This window comes from Mesoplodon densirostris, chromosome 2, assembly GCF_025265405.1.
Source record: "Mesoplodon densirostris isolate mMesDen1 chromosome 2, mMesDen1 primary haplotype, whole genome shotgun sequence".
In the NCBI taxonomy this organism is placed as follows: Eukaryota; Metazoa; Chordata; class Mammalia; order Artiodactyla; family Ziphiidae; genus Mesoplodon; species Mesoplodon densirostris.
Genome location: NC_082662.1, coordinates 149,447 through 161,022, shown reverse-complemented (window position 1 = coordinate 161,022; position 11,576 = coordinate 149,447). Strand labels below are relative to the sequence as shown.

The following is an 11,576-nucleotide window of genomic DNA, read 5'->3' as shown; positions in this document are numbered from 1 at the left end:
GCGGCGGGGCGGGGCCAGGGGCGGGGTTGCCTGCAGGAAGCGCGCCTGGCGCAAGGCCTGCTGGGGCCGGAAGTGGGGCGCACGCTACGGGCCTGCAGTTATGGCGGCGGCGTGGACCCGCAAGCGGTGAGTTGAGGCTCCGATCAGGCCTCCCGGCGGGTGCTTGCATCCAGAGAGGCTCCCCTTGCGCCTCTCTGTGTTCCTGGGGCGGCCGGGCTGGGGCACACCGGGCTGGCAGGGAGTCGTGACTCCAATGGCATGGCCCGCAGGCGCCTGGCGGAGCTGACGGTGGACGAGTTCCTGGCCTCGGGCTTTGATTCCGAGTCCGACTCGGAGCCCGAAGGAGCCCCAGAGGCAGAGACGCGGGCGGCGCGCGGAGCGGCCCGGAGCCCGGATGGGCCAGGTGGGAGTCCCTTGGCCAGGTGAGTGGAGCGTCTTCTACGGGCCGTGTGTAAGCAGAACCCACTTAACCGTCCTGGCCCGCCCCACCAGAAGGGTGCTGACCACTCCTGGGGCCTCAGGACTGAGACCTAGGGACCTCTGACCTCTCCCCCATACCTTTCGGCTTGTTTATTCTTCCATCGGTATTTACGGAGTGACTGCTCTGTGCCAAGTCATCCCAGTGTTGGGAAATGCTGGAGAATAGTACTCATTTTGGCTTAGGAGCGCTTACTCGGCCTTGGGTAAGCCACAGCATGTAGGGTGGTGGACGAAATAAGTGCTGCAGACAGGAAGGAAAAGCAGAAGGAGCTGGAGGAATAGGGAGCATAGGCGGGAGCTTCTGCGGCAGCGTTAGGTGGAGTGGATAAGGCCGTTTTAGGAAACCCGAGGGAGTAAATTGCAGCAGTAGGGGAAGAATGTCTGGGTGTTTCAGGCAGCAGGAACAGCAGAGGTCCTGAGTTGAGAGTGAGCCTTACGCAGAGTTGAGCATGGCTGTGGCAGGAATGCGAGGAGAGTAGTAGGAGGTGAAGCTGGAGAGACGGTGATGGGGCTGGATCTTGTAGACCGTTTATATGGCGTCTCAGTGCAGTTGGAAATTATCCTAGGGTTTTGAGTAGCGAAGTAACGTCGCGTGACATGTCACAGCATGGGCCCCTCCGATTGCTGTGCTGAGAGCAGGTTGTAAGCGGCTGGAGTGGACAAGCGAATTGAGAGATGATGCTGGTTTGAGAGGAGTCGTGAGACTTTTGGAAGTATTGATGATGAGATCTCGTGACAGGGTGCATGCTGGGTGTGAGAGGCAGAGAGGGTTTACCTTTCACGTGAGTACCTGGAAAGGGGGAGTCAGCGACAGCTGAGGTAGGCAGTGTGTGGGCGGAGTAAGTTCGGGGGAAGCTGCAAGTTCAGCGTTGTTTTGAAACACGCGTTGGGTTTGAAACACGTGTGCAGAGGCTGTTGGATGTATGAGTCCGGACTTTGGGCAGAGAGAGATCTGCTGAAAACTTCCTCTCTGGCAATCCCCCTGCCTTGGTCGTTGGCAGCTGCTGTGGAGGAAGCAGACTAAGCCTCATAGGTTCTCTGAGGAGGACGGGAAGCCCGATCCCCCCTCCCCCCTTGGCCTTGGCCGTGCCTGCCGGTCCGACTTGATGACCCCCACCTTCTCAGCCGGCGCAGGGGCCGTGCGTCTGAGCACAAGGACCAGCTCTCTCGACTGAAGGACAAAGACCCTGAGTTCTACAAGTTCCTGCAGGAGAATGACCAGAGCCTGCTGAACTTCAGTGATTCGGACAGCTCTGAGGGCGAGGAGGGGCAGCTCCACTCCCTGCCGGACGGGCTGGAAGTGAGAGCCTGTGCACCGTTGGGCGGGGGCAGGGGCATATTTGTGGCCTGTGCATCTGGTCCAGTGGGGCCCTCTGTGTCTGGTGCAGGAAGCAAGTGAGGAGGAGGAAGACGAGGAGGACAGGGCCCCCAGAGGACCTACGGGGAAGAGGAGGGATTCTGCCTCTGTGACCCTCGCCATGGTTGAGAGATGGAAGCAGGCAGCAAAGGTGAGAAGTGGCGTGGGCTGGGCCGCTGACCCCGCCCCAGCTCCCGCCCCCTTGCTTTCTTTCACTTATCTGGGGCAGTGCAGGTGGGAGGAGCCCTCTCTGAGCCCGTTCAGCACAAGAGAATCTCGCAGTTTTCCCTGCACGCTAGGAGGGATCAGGACGGCACTCTCTCCTTCATTCAGAGCCTAGGGCCTCCGCCTTCTCCTTTCTTCTCTGTTTCTCTCCGGGGCTCTCTGAAGTCTACTGTGGGCAGGACATAGTCTCTGTGCCTTTGCTCGCTGGTGGAGCCAGGGCCCTTCGGAGGGCCTTGCGGTGGTTTCCGCAGGGAAAAGAAAGGACAGAAAGGGAGAACTCCAGATACCACTTGGAGCTGGCCATTGTTTAGATCCCGGCTCCTCAGCCCCTCCCCCGTGGCCCTTCCAGGAGGATTCTGGACTCTTCTTGTTCCCTGCACATGGCTCCATAACACGGCTCCCACCTCTGCTCTTGGTCTGAGGATGTGGCCGAGCGTGCCTTTCTCTCATAGAGCAGATTCCTGGAGCCCCAGCTAGCTGCCTCTCGCTTTGCCCAGCACAGCTGACTGCTCCTCCAACATTCCGGGTCCTTCTGCCCTTTTAGCAGCACCTTACTCCAAAGCTGTTCCACGAAGTTGTGCAGGCGTTTCGAGCAGCCGTGGCCACCACCCAAGGAGAACAGGAAGGCACTGAGACCAGCAAATTCCAGGTCACGGACAGTGCTGGTGAGCTGGGGTGAAGGGACCAGGGATACAGTCTCTATGTTCCATTTTCTGTCCTGAGAGTGGCATCTCTGGTCCCCTCATTGCAGTGTTCAACGCTCTGGTCACTTTCTGCATCAGAGATCTCTTTGGTTGTCTCCAGGAGCTGCTGTTTAGAAAAGCCCCAAGGGACAGTAGCAGGTAAGAGGGAAGAGGGTGGCATGGGGAGGCGTGGTCAGGGCCCTGCCCTGGGGAAGGCAGGGGCTCTGGGACCTAGGGGCCCCCTCTAGACCCAGCTGGCACAGAGGGATGTGGAGGACAGAGCCAGGCTCTTTGCAGGGCTGTTGGGAGAGGCTGGACACTCAGGGCCCGGTGGGGGCAGCCCTGTCCTTCCTCCTTCCTGCCCAGGATTCCTCCAGGGCCACAGAGTGTGTGCTTAGCTTTGCTCCCCCATCTTCCCTGGTCAGGATTCTCTCTTTTCTCTTTGGACAAGTCAAGTCTCATCTGCTCTCCTTGCTCTTTGGCTGGTGCGAGAGTGTGTGTGTCTAGGCAGGGGCCCCATCCACGCTCGCTTGAGGACCTTGACTTTCGTGCGAGAGGTCAGTTGAGCAGAGAAGGCCGTGGAAGGTTTTCAGAGGGGAGAGGGGAGCAGCCGACATTTGGCAGCTTGTGGGTTCCCCTGGGGCTCCCAGGAGCCTGCAGCCACGTGACCTGGAGGCAGGAAAGGCTTGGAGGGTCAGACTCACCCCGTCGCTGCTCAGAGGGAGAAAGAAGCTCCAGGGAGAGGTCCGCCGGGACCCCCTGGAGGGGAGGTGGAGGAGGCCGGGGCTCGGGGATGGGAGTGCCTGGGCCTGGGGGTGGTGGTCGGGGCGGGACTGATGCGGCCACGTGGGTGTGGCTGCCTGAGGGGACAGGGCAGCTGGCTGCCGGCGAGAGTGCAGGGCCACAGGCGGTGAGTGAGTGGGCAGCGAAGAGGCAGCGCAAGTGGTGCTGGCGTTGGCTGGGTGCGGGCGCCCGTGGGGGCCGCTGCAGTGGGCAGAGCGGTCACCATGGAGGACAGCGGGCTTGGGAGGAAGCAGCAGCGCCGCCTGGGTCGTGGGTCCAGGTGCCCAGCAGCCGGCCTCAGCCCATGGGGAAGGCTGTTAGGGGCCCTTGTCCTTGGTTCTTCTGCACACGTTAGCAGGGTTAACAGACACTTAACGTGCTGAGTTCTGCAAGTGTTGAGAGGTGACACCTCCGAGAAACTTCTTAAGCATCAGCCACTGCTGCTGAAATTCAGGTGTAAATGACCTGGTCTCTGTAAAGCGTATGTGGCCCGGGGAGTTCCCCGGTGGTCCAGTGGTTAGGATTCGGTGCTTTCACTGCCGTGGCCCAGATTCAGTCCCTGGTCGGGGAACTGAGATCCTGTAAGCCGCAAGGGTAACAACGACAAAAACTGTATGTGGCCCAAAGGAAGACAGCTTGTGCTGGTTGGCGATGCCTGGGTCAGACCTGGGACTGCAGAGTGTGGGTGCCTGAGGGGTGTGGGGAGCTGGAGGCCAGGGGTCTGTGTGGGGGCTCTGGGGGAAGTGGCTGGCCCTGGGCTCAGACGGGAAGGATGGTCAGCCCTCTGGCTGGGTGGGGTGGCCTGTGGGGGACTTGGGGCTCGGTGGTACCCCTCCTTAGGCGTAGCTGTGGGCCACCCCTGAGAGAGTCCTGGTGTGTCTCTCGTGTTCATCCAGCTGGAAAGGTCCCTGAACTCGTGGGAAAGATGGGGGGGGGTGTCTCACCCCAGGGCCCATGTGCCCTTGCGTCCTGGACACTGTGTGTGTCCTGGACGGGACGTGGCTTGGGGCACACCCCTGCCTCCTGCTGGCCTCGTGTCTGAGCTGGAGGGTGCGGTCTCCCTGCAGGGTGTTGCAGCCATCCAGCAGCCCGCTGTGGGGGAAGCTCCGGCTGGACATCAAGGCTTACCTGAGCTCCGTCACACAGGTGCAGTTCTGGGGGGCGGGGCCTGCCGGGTCACATGGGGGCCTGGCTGCGTCCGCCGGTCCAGTCCTTCCTCGTACCCTGGGCCTCGCTGACCTCTCCTGCCTCCCCAGCTGGTGGCCTGTGTGGCAGAGGCGACAGTGGTGGCGGCCATCCTCCAGCACGTCAGCGGCTCCGTGCCCTACTTCCTGACCTTCCCCAAGCAGTGCCGCATGCTGCTCAAGGTGCGCTGGCCTCGGGGCAGCCCCACCGCCGGCTGGAGTGCAGGGGGCATCTGTGCCACCCCGTGGGGCTCTGTCTTGGGGGCACACTCGAGGCAGCACAGCCCAGTCATGCGAGGACGGGCTCCCCTGGGGGGTGGGGGGCAGCTTTCTGGCACCCACGTACGTACATGCGCTGGACAGCAGAGGTCCGTTTTCACCGTACGGCCTTCAGGAGGGGTGCTGTGCTCTGGTTTCGCTCCTCCGCGATTGAGCTCTAACTCGGGGAGTTCCCCGGGGCACTGTGGGAAGGGCCGTCTCTGGCCGGGCTTGGGGCAGGGTGGTGGGGCCGGGGCAGGCGGTGACAGCTCGCCTCCACAGAGGATGGTGGTCCTGTGGGGCACGGGTGAGGAGACGCTGCGCGTGCTGGCCTTCCTGGTCCTTGTCAAGGTCTGCCGGCACAGGAAGGAAGTCTTCCTGAGCCCCGTCCTCAAGGTAGTGGTGCCCCCCGGCTCTTCCACTAGGGCCTGGGTTGAAGGTCTCGACCTGAGGGCTGGGCAGGCTGCCTTTGTGGTCGGTGTTTCTCGCGGGTGCTGTGACCCTGGGCAGACCCAGGTCCTCGTCATGGCTTCCTCCAAGAGAAGTGGGGGACGGGACGGCACAGGGACAGGAGCCCTTGGTCCCCCTGGGGCTCCACATGGAGTGACCTGCACAGCTCTCCCCTCAGTGGACGAAGACATCAGACGTGGAGAAGGGCGGGGACCCTGCTGCCTGGCTCTAAACCTGAGGCGGCCTGCCCTGCACAGGACCCTCTGGAAGCCCCTTGCATCAGCCTGGCGGGCAGCTGGGGCTTCTCTGTCTCCTTCCCTTCTGGTCCGTCCACGTCCCTTGCCCGTTCCCACGGTTATTCATGCTGCAGCTCCCTCCTTCCTGGGTGTCTAGGCTTCCCCGTAAGACCCTTCCCCTCAGCACTGCAGACTCTGCCCGGGACTGGTGGGCTGAGCAGCAGTGGGGCCTCGAGAAGCAGGGCCGTGCAGCAGAGGGGGCTCTGCGGCACGCGTGGCTGGGCTGTGGTTCCTGCTGAGGCCAGCTCTGAGGGAAAGGCCCGGGTGTCTGCAGGGGGCTTGGAGCTGGGTGGTGGGGGCATGGCGCCCTGGGAGCTCAAAGGTGGCTCTGACTAAGGTGTTTCCGGCAGCAAATGTACATCACGTACGTGAGGAACTGCAGGTTCACCTCCCCCAGCACCCTGCCCCTCGTCAACTTCATGCAGCGGACTCTGACAGAGCTGCTGGCCCTGGACGCCGGCGTCGCCTACCAGCACGCATTCCTCTACATCCGGCAGCTCGCCATCCACCTGCGCAATGCCATGACCACGCGCAAGAAGGTGGGCGGGGCGGGGGCGGGGCCTGACCCACTGCGGGGGTGGGGTGGGGGCGGGGCCTGACCCACTGCGGGGGGGGGGGGGCGGGGCCTCCTGCGAGCGGCGGCTCGGCCCCTTGGTGGCGCCAGGGTCCTTGCTGGTGGGGGCTGTGCAGTAGGTGAAGGGGACCCAGGGCTGACCTGGGTGGACTGCACTCTGCCCAGGAGACGTACCAGTCAGTGTACAACTGGCAGTTCGTGCACTGCCTCTACTTGTGGTGCCGCGCCCTCAGCACCATCTGCCCCAGCGAAGCTCTGCGGCCCTTGATCTACCCCCTGTCCCAGGTTGTCATCGGTTGCATCAAGTGAGTCGGGGCCGGGGGTTGCCCCAAGGGCCGAAGGAGGTGGGGCCAGGGTTACATAGGTATCCTGGGGCTCAGGGCCAGGGTTACACAGGGAGAAGGTTACAGGAGGCTGTCCTGGAGGTCAGGGCAGGGTCGGGGTTGTTCGCAGATGGTCTGGCCAGTGCCCCTGGCAGCTGGGGCCTCCAGGTGTGGTGTCTGTGACTTGGCAGCACCTGAGGAAGGTCTGGGCTGAGGCTGTCCATGGCCTTGTCCCCGACATCCCAGAATCATTGTCAGCTGGGCCTCTCGGTCGCCTGTGACCTGGTACCTTAGTCCAGGCCGCCGCCCACACGTGCATTCTGGGGACGCGGGGTAGAGGGGGCTGTGTGCAGTTTGAAGGGATTTGGGCTTATCTGCCTGGACGTTGTGGACGGAGCAGGTTTGCAGTGACCTGCCGCAGTTGGTTTGCCTATGAATATCGGTCTTGTTGGTCTCTGGGGGCAGAGACTGGCGGAGCCACATGTGGCCAGCAGAGGGCATCCTTGTCCTCCTGAAAGGAGAAGAAGGAAAAGTTCTGCTGTCTCACGTGTTAAAATAAAATTGAGTCGTTAGCCAGGTGGGGTGTGGTCCCCCCCCCCACCTCCCCGCCACCGTAACTGAGCAAGGAGGCAGGTCCTTAGACCTGCGACTTCGGTTGGGGCCTTTTGTCCTGCTTTTATCTGTCTGAGGCTGGTGTGGCCGCTGACCCCGCCGGGGAGGAGCCCCTCCTGTGGTTGGAGCCCAGTGGGTGGGGGGGGGTTCAGAGGCAGCTGGGCCAGGCGGCTGAGGCTGGTTTGGGGGTCTCTGAGTCTGGGGTCTCTGCTCACTCCCGCCTTCCCACACCCCCAGGCTGGTCCCCACTGCCCGCTACTACCCGCTGCGCATGCACTGCGTGCGCGCCCTGACGCTGCTCTCGGAGGGCACGGGCACCTTCATCCCGGTGCTACCCTTCATCCTTGAGGTGAGTGGGTGCTCGGGGTGGGGGGGGCGGAGGGTGCAGGAGGGAAGACGCCTCCTGCCGCGTGTGGCCAAACCACTCAGCTCGGTGCAGCTCTCCTGAGCGCTGGCTCTTTGCCCATAGCACACAGGTGTTGTGAGGGCGTTACTCTGCACGGTGCCTGCCCGATAGGCGAGAGTGGCACCGCAGGTGAGGACAGCTGCTCTGCTGGGCTGGCCCGAGGGCGCTGGTTTTAGGGCACAGACTTGGGTCGATCTGGGTGTTTGCCCAAGATTATAGAGTGAGCGGTGGAGCTGGGCTGGAAGCCCCGTCTGATTCCAAAGCTGTGTTCCCTCTGCTCCCTCTGTGCATGTGTACCTGTGTGTATATGTGTGCACGTAGCTTAGGTAGGGAGAGGCTTCAGTCCAAAGGCTAGAGATCCACTAGGGCCGGGACCAGGCTGTGGGGAGGCGATCGTGGGTGAGGAAATTGCAGTGATGGTGATCCTGTGCAGGAGGGACCCTTCTTTGTCTCCAGACACTGGTTCTCATGGCTCCCTGGCCCAGTTTCAGGAGGGGGACAGCAGCAGTGTGTAAGGGTGTGGCCTGGTCCTGCCCCATTGGCCAGGGCCCTGCTCTAGGGCAGAGGGACTCCCTTGGGGACCAGAGATCTGGAAGGTGAGCAGACTGTGGGGGGAGGGGTGGTGTCTGTGAGGCCGCGGGGCTGGCACTGTATCTGGCCACTTGTCCTTGGTCTCAAGATGGGTCTCCAGAGACCCAGGGTACTGGGGTGGGCAGGCTGGGCTGACGGGTCCTTGGGGCAGATTTTCCAGCAGGTCGACTTCAACAGGAGGCCGGGGCGCATGAGCTCCAGGCCCATCAACTTTGCTGTGATCCTGAAGCTGTCCAAGGTCAACCTGCAGGAGAAGGCGTACCGGGTGAGCGCAGCCTGCAGAGGGGTCCGGGGACGCCCTGGGTGGGGTCACGGCAGGATGTCGCAGGGCACCGAGGCCAGCGTGCGGGGTGACTGGAGGTAGATGAGTGTGGGTGGGAGAAGGCTCGCTGCCCTCCAGGACTGAACCTCCAGGCCTCCCGGGGCTGGGGTAGCCTGGTGAGCCTGAGCCTGAGCCCGAGTGTGGCTCCGAGGTCTGAGCTCCCCTCCGCCCTGACGCCGCCTGCTCCCTCGCTGCCTCAGGATGGCCTGGTGGAGCAACTGTACGACCTCAGCCTGGAGTATCTGCACAGTCAGGCCCACAGCATTGCATTCCCCGAGCTGGCGCTGCCCGCTGTCTTGCAGGTGTGTGCCCCCTGCCCCCCGCCCGAGTCCCTCTGTGGGCCCAACCCCTCAGCAGACCAGACCGCCTCCTGACGGACTGGCGCCCTTGCTTGGGGCCAGAGCAAGGCAGCCCTGTCACAGCCGCACAGGGCCAGTGGCAGAGCCTGGTCAGCTTGGGGTCTCTGTGCTAGCACCACCTGGCAGCTGGGTCCCTGGGGCCGTGGTGTTGGGGTACATGCCTGGGTGTGGAGCCTGAGGAGGGCGCTGGCCCGGGTGCATCAGGAGGACCCCGGGACCTGTCAGACCCCCTCTAGCCTGCTACAGCCCAGGGCCCAGACCAGCCATGAGGGCTCCTGGGGGTGTTGGGGCTCAGCAGGCTGGACCGCCCCCGGCTCTGGGTTGGGCTGGTCTCACTGCATGCTTTCCCAGGTGCTCCTGGGCCGGGTGAGGAGGTAGGAGACGTTAGGGGGTCACAGGAAGCCCTGGCCGCCCACCTCAGCTTTTCTTCAGGCGACATTTGGGGTGGGATGGGGGAGTGTCTTCCCTCTCAGAAGCCCCTTGGAGATCCGTTTACTTTCAGCCTAGGTGTTTCTCATTTCAGGGAGGCCCGTACCCATCTGGCCCTGGTGGGGAGTGGGGCGGGGTCGCTCAGACATAGGTGTGTGCGCGTCGTCCTCTCTCTGAGTCTTGGGGATCATGGTCTAGAAGAGGGTCAACAAACGTTTTTGGTAAAAAGTCAGATGGTAGATATTTTAGGCTTTGCAATCACGGGGTTTCTCAATCCGCTCAACCTTCCCGCAGAAGTGCAAAAAAATGCACAGAAACGCAGGAAGGAACGAGTGTGCCGTGTGCCAGCACTTTATTTACAGACAGGCAGCAGGCGGGATGTGGCCTGGAGGGTGGATCCATCCTGCCCTTGCCCACCCCTCTGCCTGGCCCACAGGGTTGGTGGGCATCCTCCCGTCAGCTCTTCGACCCCCACAGGTCCCTAAGGGCTGGGCCATAGAGTCACGCAGCACCCCCCCGCCCCCCCCCACACTTGTACTGGGGCTCCCCCCACCTCAGGGGCGTCCCCCAGGGCTCTGAGACACAGGAACCCATGACCCGCCCCCGCCTGCCTGCGGTCAGCGCTCGGCGGGTGCAGAGCGGCCTTGTGCCTGGGGCTAGGCTGAGCCCCGCTTCTCCTGCAGCTGAAATCCTTCCTCCGGGAGTGCAAGGTGGCCAACTACTGCCGTCAGGTGCGTCAGCTACTCGAGAAGGCGCAGGAGAACGCAGAACACGTCCGCAGCCTCCGCCAGAGGGTCTCCTTCGGCGTGTCCGACCAGCGCGCCGTGGTCAGCTGGGGGCTGGTGCCGGGGCCCGGGGGACACTGGCCAGTGTGTGGCTGAGGTGTGGGGGTTTGCCTGGGGTGGGACATGACCCTGGATCTCCCTGCACAGGATGCCTGGGAGAAGCGGACCCGGGAGGAGGGGACCCCGCTCACGAAGTACTACCGCCAGTGGCGGAAGCTGAGGGACCGTGAGATCCAGCTGGAGATCAGTGGCAAAGAGCGGGTATGGGCGGGGGTGCGTCGGGGATGTGGGCACGGCTGGGGGGACGTCGGCAGGGGTCGGGGGGGCCCGTAGCCCTCGCTGCAGCGTGTGCTGGTGCTGCCGATGCTCTGATGGGCGGGTGGCGGGCAGAACCAGGTAGAGTCTGGGGGCTTCTCCCACGACCCTCAGGTGGAGAGGCCCCAGGGCTGTGCTGGGGCAGAGGCTGCTGCCCCTCAGGCCTGACGGGCTGGGGCTTTTGGGGGAGCGAGTGCTGGGCTGACCTTGTCACCTAGGCCAGCCTGTGGACACCAGGAGGGCCAGTGGGGAGGTACAGGAAGGGCTCTAGCTCTCTGTGTTTGGGTCTGGGCCTGATCGGTGGGTGCATGACATTGTGACCTGAGGGGACAGCTTCGTGCCAAGTGACATGACTGTCTGCATCCCTGTCCTGGTGTCAGTGTGGGCAGGCCATCTGTTCTGGGAGTGACGGCTGAAAATGAGGGGAGGAGGACAGTCGGAGCCTGCAGCTCGGACGTCACTTAGCGGGCCTCCTCACTGGCCTGGTGGGGCGGCTGTCCAGGAACCCTACCCAGTGATGCCGACCAAGTGTCCCAAGTGGCCAAGCAGGGTCCTTGCGTGGGGGGGTGGGCTGGAGGCTAGAGGAGGGGCTCACGGGGCAGGAGGGCGCAGGACTGGGTCTGGAATGTGAGTCGGGCTTGGGCTTGGGCCGTGGTTTGGGCTGTGGCCGGTGGGCAGGCAGCCCTGAGAGCCCACCCTCACCTGCAGCTCTGGGTCTCTGTCCTTCCAGCTGGAAGATTTGAACTTCCCAGAGGTAAAGCGCCGCAAGGTGGCGGACAGGAAGGATGAGGACAGGGCAGAATTCAAGGACCTCTTTGAACTGGACAGTGCTGAGGATGAGGACGACGATGAGGACGCCCCCGACTTCCCAGAGAGAGGTGGGGCCTGGGGGAGGAGGGAGCAGCTGGGCCTGGCAGGCCTCCCACCTCATGGAACCAGAGGAAGGACACTTATCCCTCCTCTGCCTCTCCTGCCTCGGGGCTAGCTTTGAGGTGGGGGCCCCCAGGCCTTGGGTCTCCCCCTCCCACCACCACCTTTCAGGTGGTTCCCCTCCCACTTGAACAGAGGAGACCTGAGGGAAAGTGGGGTCCAGGGCTGTGCTCCAGCCCCCATCCTGCCTTAGCTGCCCCTCTGTGCATTTGCT

At 63.2% G+C, this 11,576-nt stretch overlaps 1 protein-coding gene across 3 annotated transcripts in view; it reads left to right on the top strand.

Moving 5' to 3' along the window:
- Positions 1-56: 56 nt before the first annotated feature.
- The window catches only part of NOC2L (NOC2 like nucleolar associated transcriptional repressor), a 12,549-nt gene continuing 1,029 nt past the window's right edge, over positions 57-11,576 (top strand). For 2 of the 3 annotated variants that reach the window (XM_060088750.1, XM_060088747.1), the window contains exons 1-17: positions 57-126; positions 270-422; positions 1,606-1,780; positions 1,869-1,988; positions 2,607-2,727; positions 2,814-2,904; positions 4,596-4,674; positions 4,785-4,895; positions 5,253-5,366; positions 6,067-6,255; positions 6,456-6,595; positions 7,463-7,574; positions 8,374-8,487; positions 8,745-8,846; positions 10,016-10,159; positions 10,265-10,378; positions 11,163-11,310. In XM_060088750.1, coding sequence (XP_059944733.1) covers positions 101-126; positions 270-422; positions 1,606-1,780; positions 1,869-1,988; positions 2,607-2,727; positions 2,814-2,904; positions 4,596-4,674; positions 4,785-4,895; positions 5,253-5,366; positions 6,067-6,255; positions 6,456-6,595; positions 7,463-7,574; positions 8,374-8,487; positions 8,745-8,846; positions 10,016-10,159; positions 10,265-10,378; positions 11,163-11,310 — 2,053 coding nt within the window. In that variant the 5' untranslated portion in view covers positions 57-100. The remainder of the gene's footprint in view (positions 127-269; positions 423-1,605; positions 1,781-1,868; positions 1,989-2,606; positions 2,728-2,813; positions 2,905-4,595; positions 4,675-4,784; positions 4,896-5,252; positions 5,367-6,066; positions 6,256-6,455; positions 6,596-7,462; positions 7,575-8,373; positions 8,488-8,744; positions 8,847-10,015; positions 10,160-10,264; positions 10,379-11,162; positions 11,311-11,576) is intronic. The other variant, XM_060088749.1, reaches the window with a different exon arrangement.